This window comes from Palaemon carinicauda, chromosome 28, assembly GCF_036898095.1.
Source record: "Palaemon carinicauda isolate YSFRI2023 chromosome 28, ASM3689809v2, whole genome shotgun sequence".
NCBI classification, from domain to species: domain Eukaryota; kingdom Metazoa; phylum Arthropoda; class Malacostraca; order Decapoda; family Palaemonidae; genus Palaemon; species Palaemon carinicauda.
The window spans coordinates 45,255,248-45,271,584 of NC_090752.1; the positions used below are offsets into that span (position 1 = coordinate 45,255,248).

The following is a 16,337-nucleotide window of genomic DNA, read 5'->3' on the forward strand; positions in this document are numbered from 1 at the left end:
GTTGACGCACCGCGTCAAAACAAAACAACTTAGGTTGTTGTTGTAACTCGCGAACGTCAACGGAGGGTTCCGTGCGTCGCTGAACGTCAACATGCGGCTGGCAGGGTACACTGCGCATGGGTGGCGGGACTCTCACAGCTGGAGTGCGGGAGAAGGTAGCCTCAGCGTCCACTGGACGCACAACCGTGGGTGGTTGTAGGCTAACGGGTGGTGCAGCGTCAACCTTCTCCGCACGAAAGTCCTGCATTAATGACGTTAACTGCGTCTGCATGGTCTGCAGCAAAGACCACTTAGGATCTACAGTAGCAGGTGCGGCAACAGACGGTGTTAATGCCTGATGCGTTACCGCTTTGCCTCTCTTAGGAGGTGTGCAGTCATCGGAAGACTGCAGCGAGTCCGAACTGACCCAGTGGCTACAACTGGGCCGTTGGACTTGCGCGGAAGGGACCGACTTGCGTTTAAGAGGCCGTGAGACCTTGGTCCATTGTTTCTTTCGAGAAACATCTTCCGCAGACGAGGAATAAATGGGCTCTCTCGTCTTCTTGTGGGTGGGGCGATCTTGGTAAGATACGTCCGAAACCACGGAGGGAACGTCTGTCCGCTGATTAAAGCCTGTCGAACCCTTTGGTCGTACGACATTGCTTCTCCCCTGGGCTTGGGAGCTTGCAAGAGGTCCCGGACTGGGAGGACGACAGGCACGAACAGACGCACCCTCAAGCGCAACACTAACACTTTCCACAACACTACCACTCACTTTGTCACTACCCATTGCACTCTTACACTTCAACTCCTTGACGTCTGCCATGAGTTGGTTACGGTCACTCGCCAATGACTCGACTCTCTCACCCAGAGCCTGGATGGCACGCATCATATCTGCCATCGAAGGTTGTTGAGTGCTAGAAGGGGGATCAGGAGCAACCACTACAGGGGAAGGAATAGGTTGTGGGGCATGAGGAGAGGAAATATCAACGGAGCGAGATGAACTTCTCCCGACTCTATCTCTCTCTAGCCTACGTGAATATTTCAGGAATTCGAGAAAATCGAATTCCAAAAGCCCAACGCATTCCTCACATCGATCTTCCAATTGACAGGTTTTATCCCGACAATTGGAACAAACGGTGTGCGGATCGATAGAGGCCTTCGGAAGACGCCTTGAACAGTCCCTAGCACTACACTTTCTGTATTTAGGGACTTGAGAAGGGTCAGCCATCTTGAATTAGTCAAAGGGGAATTCAAAATCTATCCAAAGTCGTCAACAAATAATCCAAAAATCAATAAAAGAATGCAAGGATGTATTGAAGATAACCTCTGCAAAGCGAAAGCTAATAACTAGAAATGTGTACTTCACCAAAATCTGTGAAAACCAATCCAGTAAGCAACAGCGAATTTAGTAGGTCTTGCCGGTGGCACGACAGAGACAAAATTGGTTCTTTGTTTACATGGAGTACTAAGTACCTGCTCGACAGATGGCGCTGTTGATGTACACCCCCTCCTGCATAGCGATCGCTGGCGTATTTTGACCGTAGAGTTTTTCTGTCGGGCAGCAGAGCTGCAGCTGATATAATCACCGGTTAAGTTTAATATTGAAAAAGGCAGGACTTGATGGCTTGGGTGCTAGGTAGAGACTGCCTTTATTTATACGCTACATGGGACTACATGATACCACAGGTATCGAGAGTACTGCACATGACTAACAATGAAGAACTACTTCATTGCGCGCCCCATTACCAGTTTCTTCAAGTTGGTGTCTCCTTCTCTTTCTACATGTACAAACCGGTGGTGAGCAGTGTTAACCAGTAGGATGGATATAAGCAGTACCCACTCCACGATGGGCCATCGTTGCTTTCACCCATGACTTCCCGTTGAAGATACCTGCAAGCACCTCACGCCCATTTGCTGTAATCACATATTCTTCAAGAATATTCTTGCAATTCTTTCCACATGCAGCCGATGAGATACATTATACTATGCATCCCACCAGGATGAGCAATTACATTACTGAACTGCACAGAGTGGTTCCAGCATATCTGCTTGGTTAACAACAATTGTTATGAAGTTGTGTACACCATGAAAATGCATAACAACCTCCCAACTCTAGACATCATTTGGACCTTCACAATACTCTAATGCAACAGTATTGGAAAGCTGAACACCCTTTAAACCCATCCTCTCACACTGTACCACTCTGTCCAATCAATGTAGAAGTTTTAGATATAGATGAACCACAAAACAAACATATTTTCTTTTTCTTTTAATGAAACTCATTAGCATGTGCTCGTCTGATTCTGACATGGTTTTTATCAATGCTTTCCTAACATACTTACCTCGAACTACTTTCGGGTGATGGCCCGCCCTTCCGTCCCTGAGTGTCTTCCTGACCCTTTAAGTAATTAAACAACCAAGAACTTACTGAGGGTCGAGACCCAAGCTAGCACGCTCCCTGACCCGGGCCTAGCCTCACGGTACGTATCCTTCCGCCTGAGATTAGCCCTCACACAAAACTCTGGTCGGATGAGAGGAGATTCCAGGTACTCCTAAGAAAGTAGTTCGAGGTAAGTATGTTAGGTAAAATACAAATTACTTAAAATTTGTGTTTTCTTTAATTTTTAACTTACTCAACGATTTTATACACCCAGACTGTCCAACTTCTGTGATTCTCCAACTTTCACACAATAAATCCTTCACACCACGCATAATAACTTAAAGAGTGTCTTTGTGACTCACTTGTGTTACTTTTATTCAACTGGTAATTGAACAAATATCATTTCACTCAATACCGATGGTTATTTTAGCACTTGTGTTGAAACCAAACAACAAAATGTCTATAAATTCATTTTTTTTTTGCTCTGGTTGTACATAATAAAATAACCCAAATAATTTCAAAATGTTACACTGGTCAAGTACAGATCAAAGAATCCCATTGACCCAGTAGACCAAACAAACTAGTTTCTACTGGCATTTAGTACTGTAAATAAGTTGAATATATTTCTCCTTAGTCTTTACTGTTAGTATGGTTGTGTATGCGGTTAATTTTTCATTCTACATTTCTAATTAAAGTCTGTTCTTAAGGTTAAACATCTTCAAAGCCAAGTAAATGAACTTCTACATAGTCATATTTTGTTGTTGTTCGAGGAGCCACATTGAGTGAGCAACTGAATGACAATTCCTCTCAAGGAACTTACACTTTCCCAAACAAATGCTTATCATCAATTTGAAATTATTAATTTCCACACCTCTAGCAGACACAGTTTAATCAAGATGCTAAGGTTGATAAACTCTAGCCGATACAGTTCAACTAAAAGTATAAGGTAACTAACCTCTAAGGCACAGTTCAAGTATGATGCTAAGGTAAATAGTCTGAAAATTTAACATGCACCCTTTAAATATACAAGAAATATAATTTTTCAAAATTATATTTTCCTATACAAACCCATTCATTATAACCATTCATTGACTAAAATTTAGGATTGTTAAAAATGAATGAGTTTGTTGAGAAACAAGATTTTAATCTTTTATTATCAATATAGCACTATAATTGAAGCATTAATTACAGTACTGCACTGCCTTATTCCTTAACCTAGGATTGTGGTGGCCGATGTGGTAACGTCCCTGACTGGTGAACGCCAGGCTGGGGTTTGAGTCCTGCTCAAACTCGTTAGTTTCTTTGGTCGCTGCAACCTCACCATCCTCGTGAGCTAAGGGGGAGCCTATAGGTCTATCTGCTGAGTCATCACCAGCCATTGCCTGGCCCTCCTTGGTTCTAGCTTGGGCACTGATCATATGTATATATGGTCAGTCTCTAGGGCATTGTCCTGCTCGATAGAGCCATGTCACTGTCCCCTGCCTCTGCCATTCATGAGCGGCCTTTAAACCTTTAAGCCTGGCATAGCAAGGAAATAGCAGTTAGTTATTTACAAACGGTTGTTACAATGAAGAGATGCATATTGATATATTTCTTCATTGAAATTATATGCATACATTTTAATATAATTAACTACAGTGAAAATTACCAAAATTTGGTTTTCTAGTATATTCCATAAATACAGTAATTCTCAAGATTAAATCAAAAGTATCCAGTTGCATATTTCTCAGTATACAGTACTGTTCTATGATGATACATTTCCTCCCTGTTCTCATGATCTACAGCTTCAGAGTGCATAGTTGAAGAACAAATAAAAAACAAAATTCAAGATTCTATGAGTTATAAACAATATGTAGGCTACTATCGTAAAACAAATTAAAATGAAAACAATAAAAAATTTTCTAAAAATATTCCAGGTCATCATATTGTAACAGCTACTTTTTATATTTTTTTCAGCCGCCAATAATTGACTGACTGGTTAAAGTGGTGTCATAATCTCAAACAATAAACATACAATTCACATCTATCAAAACTGCTGCAGGTGAAGAAACAATAATATTGAGTTTGTTAAGTTAACCATTTGCTACAAGCTGATATAACTAGAGAGTTTAGTCCTGAGCAACTGGAATTATTGTTAAGGACTAGAAAACTAAGGTGAGTGGACTAGATGAGCTCCAGATGAAGACAACAAAGGTGAACTGTGCAGCATCACTACTCAAACCCTGTCATAAAGATGTATACTGTAGTAGGAAGATACCAATAAACTTTCGATGGCTTTCATTCTGTAGACTAAATGGTGAAGCCTTGTCATTCCAGCTATAACAACAGATGAAGAAAATAGGACAAAATAAATTCCCAGCTATGTGAGAGAGAGAGAGAGAGAGAGAGAGAGAGAGAGAGAGAGAGAGAGAGAGAGAGAGAGAGAGTTAATATTTTTATTCGTATGAAAAGTTCTAACTGTATTTCAATGACTGTTTATGTATATGAAACCTGTTTAATCTACTTATCTACTTCATTGTTCATGATAATGCCTTTATCACGGAAGACCAGGGTAATCTTGACCTGAGGTTTATAAAAACCTTCCCTTCACCCAGGTGTTTAATCCAGCTTAACTTCAAGTGTGCTTGTTTTAAGACTCATTAAAGAAATGTAAACGCAAGACGAGGATTGCTCCACTAAGTATTTTGAGAAAGAGCACTGCTCAAATGCCATACTAAAATGGTTTGACTATACAGTATTTGTAAATAGATGTAGCACACATTAGCCGGGAAGGAAAAGTATGAATTTCCGGAATAATAAAAATATTTATTCTCAAACACCCTACGAGAAGTACAATACATTAATAACAATTCTAACTAGGCTATAGATTTACGTGAACTTTCATTACGTCATCTAATTCCTCCATCTTTTCTATTGCTAAACTTAATTTTTCCATATCTTGATCTGATATGGTAGCTGGATTACAAGCGACAAACTCTACATTTGCAGATTTAATAGTGTAGTTATTTTCTTCTAAAGCTTGTTTAACTTTGGAAAAGTCTTCGGGAGCTGATGTAAACTGAAAAAAAAAAGAATTGCTGGTTAAGCATCAATTATACTATAAAATATTGCATTAGCCATACAACTTGGGAATTGAATATTTCATTTGAAAAACTTATAAAATATGATATTTTAATTATAAAATAAATTTTTGAATATACTTACCCGGTGAATATATAATAGCTGCTACTCAGCGGCTCGACAGAAAACATACTCAAAGAACTCGCGAGCGATCGCTATGAAGGTTGCGGGTGTGCCCACCAGCGCCAACTACCGGCCAGATACCACTCTTGCATGTAAACAAACCCTTCAATTCTTCTCGTCCCGCTGCGTCTCTATTGGGGAGGAAGGGAGGGCCTTTAATTTATATATTCACCGGGTAAGTATATTCAAAAATTTATTTTATAATTAAAATATCATTTTTAAATATTTAACTTAGCCGGTGAATATATAATAGCTGATTCACACCCAAGGCGGTGGGTAGAGACCAGAGTTAATTAAGTTTACAGCGTATAAGCTAAGAGTTTTTTTGAGTTATCAATATAACAAAACCAAAATATATAGGTACCTGGTAAGGAAGCTGACTTAGACGATTACTCTGCCTTGTAAGTCTGTCTTCCTCACGGAGCCCAGCGATCCTCTTAGGATGCTGAAAGACTCCCAGGAGCTGAAGTATCAAGGGCTGCAACCCATACAACAGGACCTCATCAAACCCCTAATCTGGGCGCTCTCAAGAAATGACTTTGACCACCCGCCAAATCAACCAGGATGCGAAAGGCTTCTTAGCCTTCCATACAACCCAAAAACAATATTAAAAACATTTCAAGAGACAGATTAAAAAGGGTATTGGAATTAGGGTAATGTAGTGGTAGAATCCTCACCCACTACTGCACTCGCTGCAACGAATGGACCCAGTGTGTAGCAGTCCTCGTAAAGAGTCTGGACATCTTTTAAGTAAAATGACGCGAACACTGACTTGCTTCTCCAAAAAGTCGCGTCCATAATACTTTGCAGAGATTTATTTTGCTTGAAGGCCACGGAGTGCTATACAGTATCTCTAACTTCGTGTGTCTTAACCTTAAGCAAACATCGGTCTTTCTCATTCAAGTGAGAATGAGCTTCTCGTATTAAAAAAATCTGATAAAATATGACAAAACATTCTTTGACATAGGCAATGAAGGTTTCTTAACTGAGCACCATAATGCCTCAGATTTACCTCGTAATGACTTAGTACAAGCTAAATAGAACTTAAGAGCTCTAACAGGACATAATACTCTTTCCAGTTCGTTGCCTACGATCTCTGATAAGCAAGGAATATCAAAAGATTTAGGCCAAGGACGAGAAGGCAGTTCATTTTTGGCCAGGAAACCAAGTTGAAGTGAACAAGTGGCTTTTTTCTGTAGAAAAGCCGATATTCTTACTGAAGGCATGAAGTTCACTGACCCTTTTAGCCGAAGCCAAGCACACTAGGAAAAGTGTCTTGAGGGTGAGATCCTTCAGGGAGGCTGAATGTAATGGCTCAAACCTGTCTGACATGAGGAACCTTAGGACCACGTCTAAGTTCCATCCAGGAGTTGCCAAACGACGTTCCTTAGAGGTCTCGAAAGACTTAAGGAGATCTTGGAGATCTTTATTGTTGGAAAGATCTAAGCCTCTATGTCGAAAGACCGAAGCGAACATGCTCCTGTAGCCCTTAATCGTGGGAGCTGAAAGGGAGCGAACCTTTCTCAGATGCAAAAGAAAATCTGCGATTTGGGCTACAGAGGCACTGGACGAGGACACAGATGCTGACTGGCACCAGTCTCGAAAGACTTCCCACTTCGACTGGTATACTCTAATGGTAGAAGCTCTCCTAGCTCTTGCAATCGCACTGGCTGCGTCCTTCGAAAAGCTTCGAGCTCTTGAGAGTCTTTCGATAATCTGAAGGAAGTCAGGCGAAGAGCGGGGAGGCTTTGATGGACATTCTTTACGTGGGGCTGACGTAACAGATCTACCGTTAGAGGAAGACTTCTTGGAAAGTCTACCAGCCATTGAAGTACCTCGGTGAACCACTCTCTCGCGGGCCAGAGGGTAGCAACCAACGTCAACCTTGTCCCTTCGTGAGAGGCGAACTTCTGCAGTACCTTGTTGACTATCTTGAATGGTGGGAATGCATATAAGTCCAGAAAAGACCAATCCAGTAGAAACGCGTCTATGTAGATTGCTTCTGTATCTAGGACTGGAGAGCAATAGATTGGTAACCTTTTGGTCAACGAGGAGGCAAAGAGGTCTATGGTGGGTTGACCCCAAGTAGCCCAAAGACTCTTGCCCACGTCCTTGTGGAGGGTCCATTCCGTGGGTATCACCTGACCCCTCCGACTGAGACAGTCTGCCAAGACGTTCAAGTCCCCCTGGATGAATCTCGTCAACAGGGAGATGCCTCGAATTCTTGACCATAAGAGAAGGTCCCTTGCGATCTCGAGCAGCGTGAAGGAGTGTGTGCCTCCTTGCTTGGAGATGTACGCCAAAGTTGTGGTGTTGTCTGAGTTGACCTCTACCACTTAGTTTCGAAGAAGCTTTCTAATATCATCAAGGCCAAGTGGACTGCTAATAGCTCCTTGCCGTTGATGTGCATGCTCTTCTGACTTGAGGTCCACAGACCCGAGCATTCCCGACCGTCCAGGGTCGCACCCCAACCCAAATCCGACGCGTCTGAGGACAACACGTGGTTTGGGTTCTTGACTACTAGGGATAGTCCCTCTCTCAGACTGATATTGCTGTCCCACCATTTCAGGCATGCCTTTACTGGTTCGGAGACTGGGAATGATACCGTCTCTAATGTCTTGTCCTAGTTCCAGTGAGAGGCTAGATGGAACCGGAGAGGCAGAAGGTGTAGTCTCCCTAGTGAGACAAACTGCTCCAGGGATGAGAGAGTCCCTACGAGACTGTTCCAACTCCTGACTGAATAAACGTTTTCTTTTCAGCATTAGTTGGACTTCGAGCAGGGCTCGACTGCGAATCTCCATCCCCAAATATAGAATAATCTGGGATGGGATCAGTTGGGACTTTTAGGTTGACCAAAAGTCCCAACTCCCTGGCCAGACTCAACGTCCAATGTAGATCCTGCAGACAGCGAAGACTGGACGATGCTCTGAGAAGCCAGTCGTCCAAGTACAGGGAGGCTCGGATCCCCGATAGATGGAGGGATTTTGCCACATTCCTCATGAGCCTCGTAAACACGAGAGGCGCAGGACTGAGGCCAAAGCACAGGGCTCGAAACTGGTACCCCACATTCCTGTAAACAAACCTCAGAAACGGTTGGGAATCCGGGTGTATAGGAATGTGGAAGTATGCCTCCTGAAGGTCGAGAGAGACCATCCAGTCGCCTTCCATAAATGCTGTCAAGACAGCCTGGTAGACTTCATCGTGAAGTTTGTCTTGACAATGAACACATTGAGCGCACTTGCCTCTTACGTACTCCTGCAGTGAACATGGCTGCCAGATCATTGGAGCCATCCCTGAGGGACTTGTTCCTGCAGAGAACGTGGCTGTCAGATCATTGGAGCCATCCCTGAAAGCCTTGTTTATGCATGACATAATTGTACAGCAAAACTTCAAACGCTCGAAAATAGCTCTGAAGTCGACCTGTAAAATCTTGGAGCGTCTCATGGCCAGGCGCCAGGGAGAGTCTATGAGGTTTGAGAAGTCTATCTAGGCAGAGGCAGGAACTCCCAAGCCGAGAACTTCTCTCGTGTCATATCAGACTCTCGCTCTATAAGCCAGCTTAAAAGTAGGGAAAGCAAAGGCTGTCTCCCCCAAACTCCTCCTGGTGATAAACCAGTCGCCTAGCAAACGTAAAGCTCTCTTAGAAGAGCGAGAGAGCACTAGCTTATAAAACAACGGCTTCGAAGTAGCTAGGCCTAGTGTAAGCTCTGACGTTTAGGCGAACGAGGAGCAGCAGTTACAAAAAGATCCGGATAAAGATCCTTAAAAATCAGCATGATTTATTTAAAGTCCATAGAGGGCTAAGCAGCTTTAGGCTCCTCTCCGTCTGACAGAGTCCTCAAGGGAATATCAGTAGGAGGGGGAACAGCAACTTCCTCATCTGAAGGAACCTTGTCCGACAATAGCCGAGTCTCAAGCAAGGGAGAGACCTACCGTGCATTAGTAGCGGACCAGGACGCAACGTCATGTAACTGCTTGACTGTCTGTGAACTGTCAACAACAACAGGTGCGTGAGGACGCACAGCGTCCACTCGAGACTGCTTTGACCGCCTAGTCTGAGCAGTCAAAACAACTCTAGAATGCGGAGGTTGACGCTCAGCGTCAAAACAAGTCAACTCCGATTGTTGGTGAACGTCCTGAACGTCAACAGGAGCATCAGCAAGTGGCCTAACGTCCAAATGTGGCTGAAAATCCACACGAGACCGCATCGAGTGTGGTTCTAAACAACCTGACTGACGTGACTTGGCTACGCCAACGTCAACAGGACGCACAAAGGAACGTTAGGGTGGCTGAAGGCCAGGATCTCGATGAGATAAACGACTAGGATCAACGTGAACCTTATTGGCAGAATAGTCTTCCATAAGAGAGGCAAGCTTATTCTGCATGACTTGCCGTACAACTCATTTAGGAACAACGGGAATGGTTGCGGTAAGAGATGAGGGTAACGTCTGTGACTGCAAAACCTTGCCTACAAAAAGACTCTCGGAGCCTGTGTTACGTTTTTGTTTAGGCGGCGAGCAGTCTTCCGATGACTGCATAGTGTCAGAGCTGTCCTAATAGTCAAAACCAGGACGCTGGACCTGTCCTGAAAGGACTGACTTTCGCTTAAAGGGCCTCGAAACCTTGTTCCACGGTTTCTTATGCAAAAAGCCTTCGGATGACGAGGAGAAAATCGTCTCTCTCGTCTAATGGTAGGGGCGATCTTGGTGAGATACGCCTGATACCATAGAGGGAACGTCTGTTCGCTGATCAAGGCCTCTCGAACCCATAAGTCGTACGACATTACTTCTCCCCTGGGCTTGGGAGCTTGTAAGAGGTCCCGGACTAGGCGAACGACAGGCACGAACAGACGAACCCTCGGTCGCAACACTGATAACACTTTGCGCAATATCACTTTATCACTACGATTTTGTTTTGCACTTATTTCACTGAAATCAAATTTTTTTAACAATTCACATTAGGTATGAATAAAACTGATTTCTACCTGAAGCACGCAATTCTACCCTCTCAAAAGGTTGTAATTGCGAAATCAGTCGTATAATGTAAGCACATTAATACCAGCAAAAAACAGTAAACATATTTCAAAATAAAAAAAAAAATCAGTGGCTGGGGAAGAGACTAAACACTAGTTCATTCAAAACTACGTTTTCAATCTCTCACCGTACAGTGCCTTGGGACGAGAATAAAAACTAAAAACGTTTTATCCTTTCTCCCCGTACAGAGACTAGGGACGAGAGTAACTCGAGAACAACGTTACTCGCTTGGGACGAGATAAAGATCGGAACGTTCTCTCTCCTCTCTCTCTCTCCGTCTCTATCTCTCTCTCTCTCTCTCTCTCTCTCTTGATTTCGCACCGAAGAGAAGAGCCCACTTACCTTTTGTCAATAAACAGGTTATTTGACCAAAGGAAAAAACTGAAAGGTTTTTCAATTAAAAAGTTCCTTTAAAATAGTCTTTAAAACATTTAAGCTTTGAAAGAAAAAAGAACAAAACGTCAGAATCGATTTACTCTTTCTGCAAAGTGAAACCGTGATACTCTCTCTCTCTATCGTAACGATAGAGCGCAAACTGCGTAGCATAAATAAACTAAACGTTAGTTCATCTTTGAAACAGTACGAAGACTATTCAAAGAAAAAAAAAAAACTATCATAAAATATTTACTAAAAATATTTCATTTAATAAGTTTTAAATCATTAGCTCTGTAAAAGTTATTTACGATTGAAAAGGGCTCAACGTTGTTTAACTTCGGTTTCCAAGTTAGGACCGCCTACTCTCAGGAAAGGTCGCATATAAACAAATCATTAAAATTTATTTTGATGTTTTTTATAAATGGAAAGCTAATCGAAGAGGCCTAATAAAGGCGGTTGAGATATAAAATATATAGAGGAAAATCTATAATTAATTTATAACGTGATAAGATAATTGCTAAAAGCCTAAAACACACTTCCGTCTAAGGGAAGGGTCGGCCATTTAAAAGTCAAAGAAAGTCCATACTCTCTTTCTTGTCATCAAAAATTAAAACTATCCAAAAACGAGTTCAAGATTTAAGATGAAGATAAAACACCTGCACTGCGAAAGCTCAAACCAAAATGAAGTACTTCACCAAATATGTTGAGAAAACTCCAGGTTCTACAGCGAGTATTGATACGTCTTGTCGTCAACGTCGACAGAGAAGAATTGAAGGGTTTGTTTACATGCAAGAGTGGTATCTGGCCGGTAGTTGGCGCTGGTGGGCACACCCGCAACCTTCATAGCGATCGCTCGCGAGTTTTTTGAGTATGTTTTCTGTCGAGCCGCTGAGTAGCAGCTATTATATATTCACCGGCTAAGTTAAATATTTAAAAATGTAGATTAAAACCCAGTTGCATACAACTACATGAGCAAATAACTACATGTTATGAATATGAATGGCACTGCATAGTTGCTATTTTGGACACCACTAATAATGGCACTTAAGATCAGCATGCACCTTGCATTTCGTACATACTGTATACAGTATTACTCTTCAATGTTCCCTTGTTAGTTGGTACTGTTTCCTTAGTATTGGAATTTGTATGAAAAGAAGAATAAGTAATCAAAAGATCCAAAAAGGGCAATACACAATTAAGACATCAAAGATGGAAAGCTGTCAATGAAATACTTAAGTTATAAAGACCTGAACCTATGACAAGGTAATGGGGTAAGCTGTTAACAAGTGCATGGCCTTCCTTTTTAAATAAACAGTGAAAGAGGAAAACTACAATAATACCAGGGACAAAGATAGATAACTTATTAAAAGAAAAGCGGTATATGTAATTTTTGGGCTCAAGCCATGTCGTCCTGATGGAAGTTCCTTAAAGGCAGCTTCCTAGGGTATATTACAACTACGGCGATATTCCCAGAGAATTTACCTTCAGGTACCCAGAATTCTAACTCCTGGAGCGAGTATCCCTAAAAAGACCTTAGGGATATCGTAAATATCAGTGGACGTATTCTTGACACGCCTCATAGCAATCTATACCCCGAATAGAGTTAACACTTCGTAGGGGTCAAATGGCAAGAAAACGAAAACGATAAGAAAGGGGGGAGCCGTTCGTAAGGCATCTCTCCTCCCCGTTTCGAAAGCGTGCCCTGCGCCGCTCACGGCGCCATCTGTATTCCTTTTTGCGTAGCTCTACGACTCGGTGTTTCGTTCCCTGTTTTCTACCTAATCTTGGAATTTCTCTTGTGATATGTAATGCTTTCTCCAACTTCTTCTGCCTCGGATAAGTTGAGTATTATTTCCTTTATGTATAAATGTAGGCTCTTGGTTAAAATTAAAGTAATTAAAAGAGTTATCTTTGATACAAGAGCTGTTGCCTGCTGGAGGCATCATTTATGCTGTCGCTCGCTAGAATAGGAATTATTTGTTAAGCAAGAGCGACGTTCCCAGCCCCTTTGCGCTTAAATATTAGCTACTTAGCTTATTTAGGAATTCTGTTATGATGCGTTAGTAGTGTGCCTGGCGAAGTTTTGCCTAGGCTGCCAACACTAGTATTCGTAGGCTAGCGGTTGGCCTATGTACTTCCTGCATGATAATTAGTCTTCCAAGTGTGATTTTATTGTTTTAAGCGTTAGGCAACGTTATACATATTAGCCCTTTTTCGAGTACTTTCCAAGATAGTATTGGTGGGAGTTTCGGTGAATTAGGTAATCGATTCTCTTAGTGCCTAGGCTAGGTTGTCTTAGGTCATTATAATATTATCTGTGTCCCCGTTTGCTCCCTTCTCTTCGGGGAAGGGGCAAACCCTTTCCCTCTGTTTAAGCCCTAGGCTTAACTCTAGTGGTTTGTTTGAATTAATTTTCAAATATATCTATGCTGGAGTAGTACTGTACCTTCCCGTTCCATCTGAATTGGTTCAGAGGGGGACAGTACAACAGTGTTTAGTCTGAGCCCGGGTTTGTCTGGCATGGGGCAGAGTCTCCCTTGCTGATTGACTCGGGCATTAAGGGTTATCCCCTTGGTCCACCTTGTTGGGTTCCAGTAGTGATCCCTTCACTCGGTGACTCATCAGACTGTCCTCTTGCCGTTCCGGTCTCGGGATATGTTCCCTTTCCTGGAAGAGCAATTCCTTCCTTGCCGTGGTTTTAGGGAGGCAGCCAGTAGTGCCGGCCTCCCTCTCGGGTCTTTCTCTGACTGAGATGAACTGTCTTAGTTGGGAATGACCCTTAACCAAGGCAAGGTTGGATAGGACCCTCTGTCCTTCCCTTCTATTTTCCGTTCCTTGTGTCAGTCGTCCGCATCCTTACTTAGCCTAGGTTAGGATGAGGAACTGACGTGGTCTCCTGTCGGCCGGCAGAGTGTGCCGACCGGCAGAGACCATTCCTTCGAGTGCTGCCCGGTCCTTTCTTGGTCCCTCCATCGCTGCCGTCGGTAGATTCAGTAGGCAGCGGTTAGGAAGCTTGACTTAGTGTCTCCCCTTCCTTTCGGCACTCTTTCGGGTGCCGGGCTCAGAGACTCATAGTCTCTTAACCCGGCACTCATTCTGTTGTCTTCGTATGTGTTGTCCTTGCCGTCTGCCGGCCTACAGGCCGGCCGTCGGTGGGGAGGGGTGTTCTCCAGTTCTCTTGCTGTCGGTCGGCGATGGTTATATACCTTTGCCGGCCGGTCTCTTGCTCATCTGCCGGCCACTACAAGTGGGGCCGGCAGCCGAGCGCTGCCTAGTGTGGGGGCCAGCCGGCAGGGTTTGTTTACTGCTGCCGGCCGGCCTGCGACACTGCTCAGTCAGCCGGCCACTAAGAATGATGGCCGGCAACGCAGTGCAAACCGGGTGGCTGCGGACCGGCAACCACTGCCGGCCGGTTCAGGCATGGGATCTGGAGTTCTCCCCAATAAGGGTGATCTGATGTTGTGTACTTGAGATCTACCTTTCGAAAAACGGGGGGGGGGGGGGGGGTGCTGACCGGCAATAGCCGGCTGGCACACCACCCTCAGGTACTGTATCAGTCCTCTCTTGGTGGTATATTCAACCAAGGGAGTTCATGATGTAGTAGGTTACAACACTGTCTTTTGTATCTTACTTGTGTTACTGGTGCAATCACTTGGTGTCGCCTTACAAGGATAAAAGATAATTCTTTTATCCCTGGCCGGAATGGTAATATTTTACCTTAGGTGTGAGCTACACCTAATTTCCTTTGGAAATACGTTCTCTGGTTATTCTAGTAAAGACTAACTATGTGACTTTGGCTGGTGGGCTTCCACAGGTGTTTGTGTGGGTTTCACAAGTAGGTGTCTTTCCCTTATTCTTGTTGAATACTCATTTGTTACATGTGAATTGAAATTCACTTGATATTCATGGAAATTTTTCTTCTTTTACAGGAGGAGCATCCGAAGTGTGATAGTGTCTTCTGCAATGTCCGCAGTAAGAACTTTTGCGGACATGTCTCGTGTAGGAGGCACGCGGCTTGTGCAGCCTCCAATGATGACCATCGTTACTGGGATCCGCAGGTATGTGCTGTATGTACTAACCTGCTATCAGAGGCTTTTGAATCCCCTAGGTCGGCGGAGTCAAGAGATGCAGCGAGGGAGAGGCTTCGCTTATGGGTAAGGGGTTTTCAGAAAAACACCACTGGACCTTATCTTCCTAACGAGAAGATGAGGGCATACCTTTTTCCCAAGGCTTCCCCTGATGCTGTTGTTCCCCAGCCTCGGCCGGAGATCCCTCTGGTCCAGATTCCAGTGGAGGAGGATGTCGCTGATGCCATGCAGGACATGCAGTTGGACGACAAGATGTCCGACTTGTCCGATCGTGCGGAGCAGGATCTCCTCGCAGAGGGCGAGGAGGAGGATCGAGATCCTATTGCCGTGGAGGAAGAGGTTCCCGTATCATCAGACGTGCCGGTTCAGGTCTCTGAACCTATCCCCTCTACCTCGTCCGCTCTTCCAGCAGAGCTAGGACAGGCTCTCTCTTCCATCGTTGGTATGATCCAACAGATGCAGAGGGAGAATAATCAGAAGGCCGCTACTTTGGAGCTCCAGATGCAGAAGATCACAGCATCACGTGGACCTCCAAAGAAGCTCAACGTTAAGGACCTTCCTCTGTGCTCGGATGCCAACCCGTGGAGATATGCCGAGCACATGCCGATGACGATTGGGAAGATCGTCATGTCGGAGAAACTGGGCTCAGTTCCCCTTGAGGAGGTGGAATTCTGGCCCAGTAGAGGGGCCTACCCGGACTGTTATGTCCGTTTGAAGAAGGAGCCGGCCTCGAAGGAGGAGACGGAACCAAAGGAGGTGATTATCCTGGATCACTCCAAGGCTCAAGCCACTTTAACAGCTGCTTTAAAGGAGAGGGGGTTCTCAAACTCAAAAGTTGCCGCTTTGAGTAAGAAGCACCCCTCCTTTGTATCCTCTCCGGCTAGGGCCTTCCCCTTTATGCAAAAGGGGTTTGCGGCCGTCATGAAGGCGGTTGAAGCTGGCAAGCCGTGTCCGTCTTTGGAGGAATGTAAACCTCTATCGTTGGCATTGCCGCTGGACAATAAGGACTGGAAGGAGGTGCACCTTACTTTCTCGGTTGGGAAGTTGGACGCCGACATTGCAGGTCAGCAGTTCGGCGAAAACCTTCCCAAGTTGTCGGAATTCCTTCTTCGGAGGGAATTGGACACAAAGGAGCGCCTGGCAGCCTCGATGTCTCTCCAGACCAACATGGAGACGATGGCTAGCGACCCCAAGATGCCAGAGATGTTCATGGTAATGGCCAAAATTCATCTGGCC

General features: G+C 44.2%; 1 protein-coding gene across 3 annotated transcripts in view; it reads right to left on the minus strand.

Annotated features, from left to right (window-relative positions):
* Positions 1-5,146: 5,146 nt before the first annotated feature.
* Positions 5,147-16,337, minus strand: part of LOC137621552 (probable transcriptional regulatory protein Cthe_2075) — a 161,630-nt gene continuing 150,439 nt past the window's right edge. For all 3 annotated transcript variants that reach the window (XM_068351942.1, XM_068351944.1, XM_068351943.1), the window contains exon 6: positions 5,147-5,420. In XM_068351942.1, the coding sequence (XP_068208043.1) occupies positions 5,223-5,420 (198 nt within the window). In that variant the 3' untranslated portion in view covers positions 5,147-5,222. The remainder of the gene's footprint in view (positions 5,421-16,337) is intronic.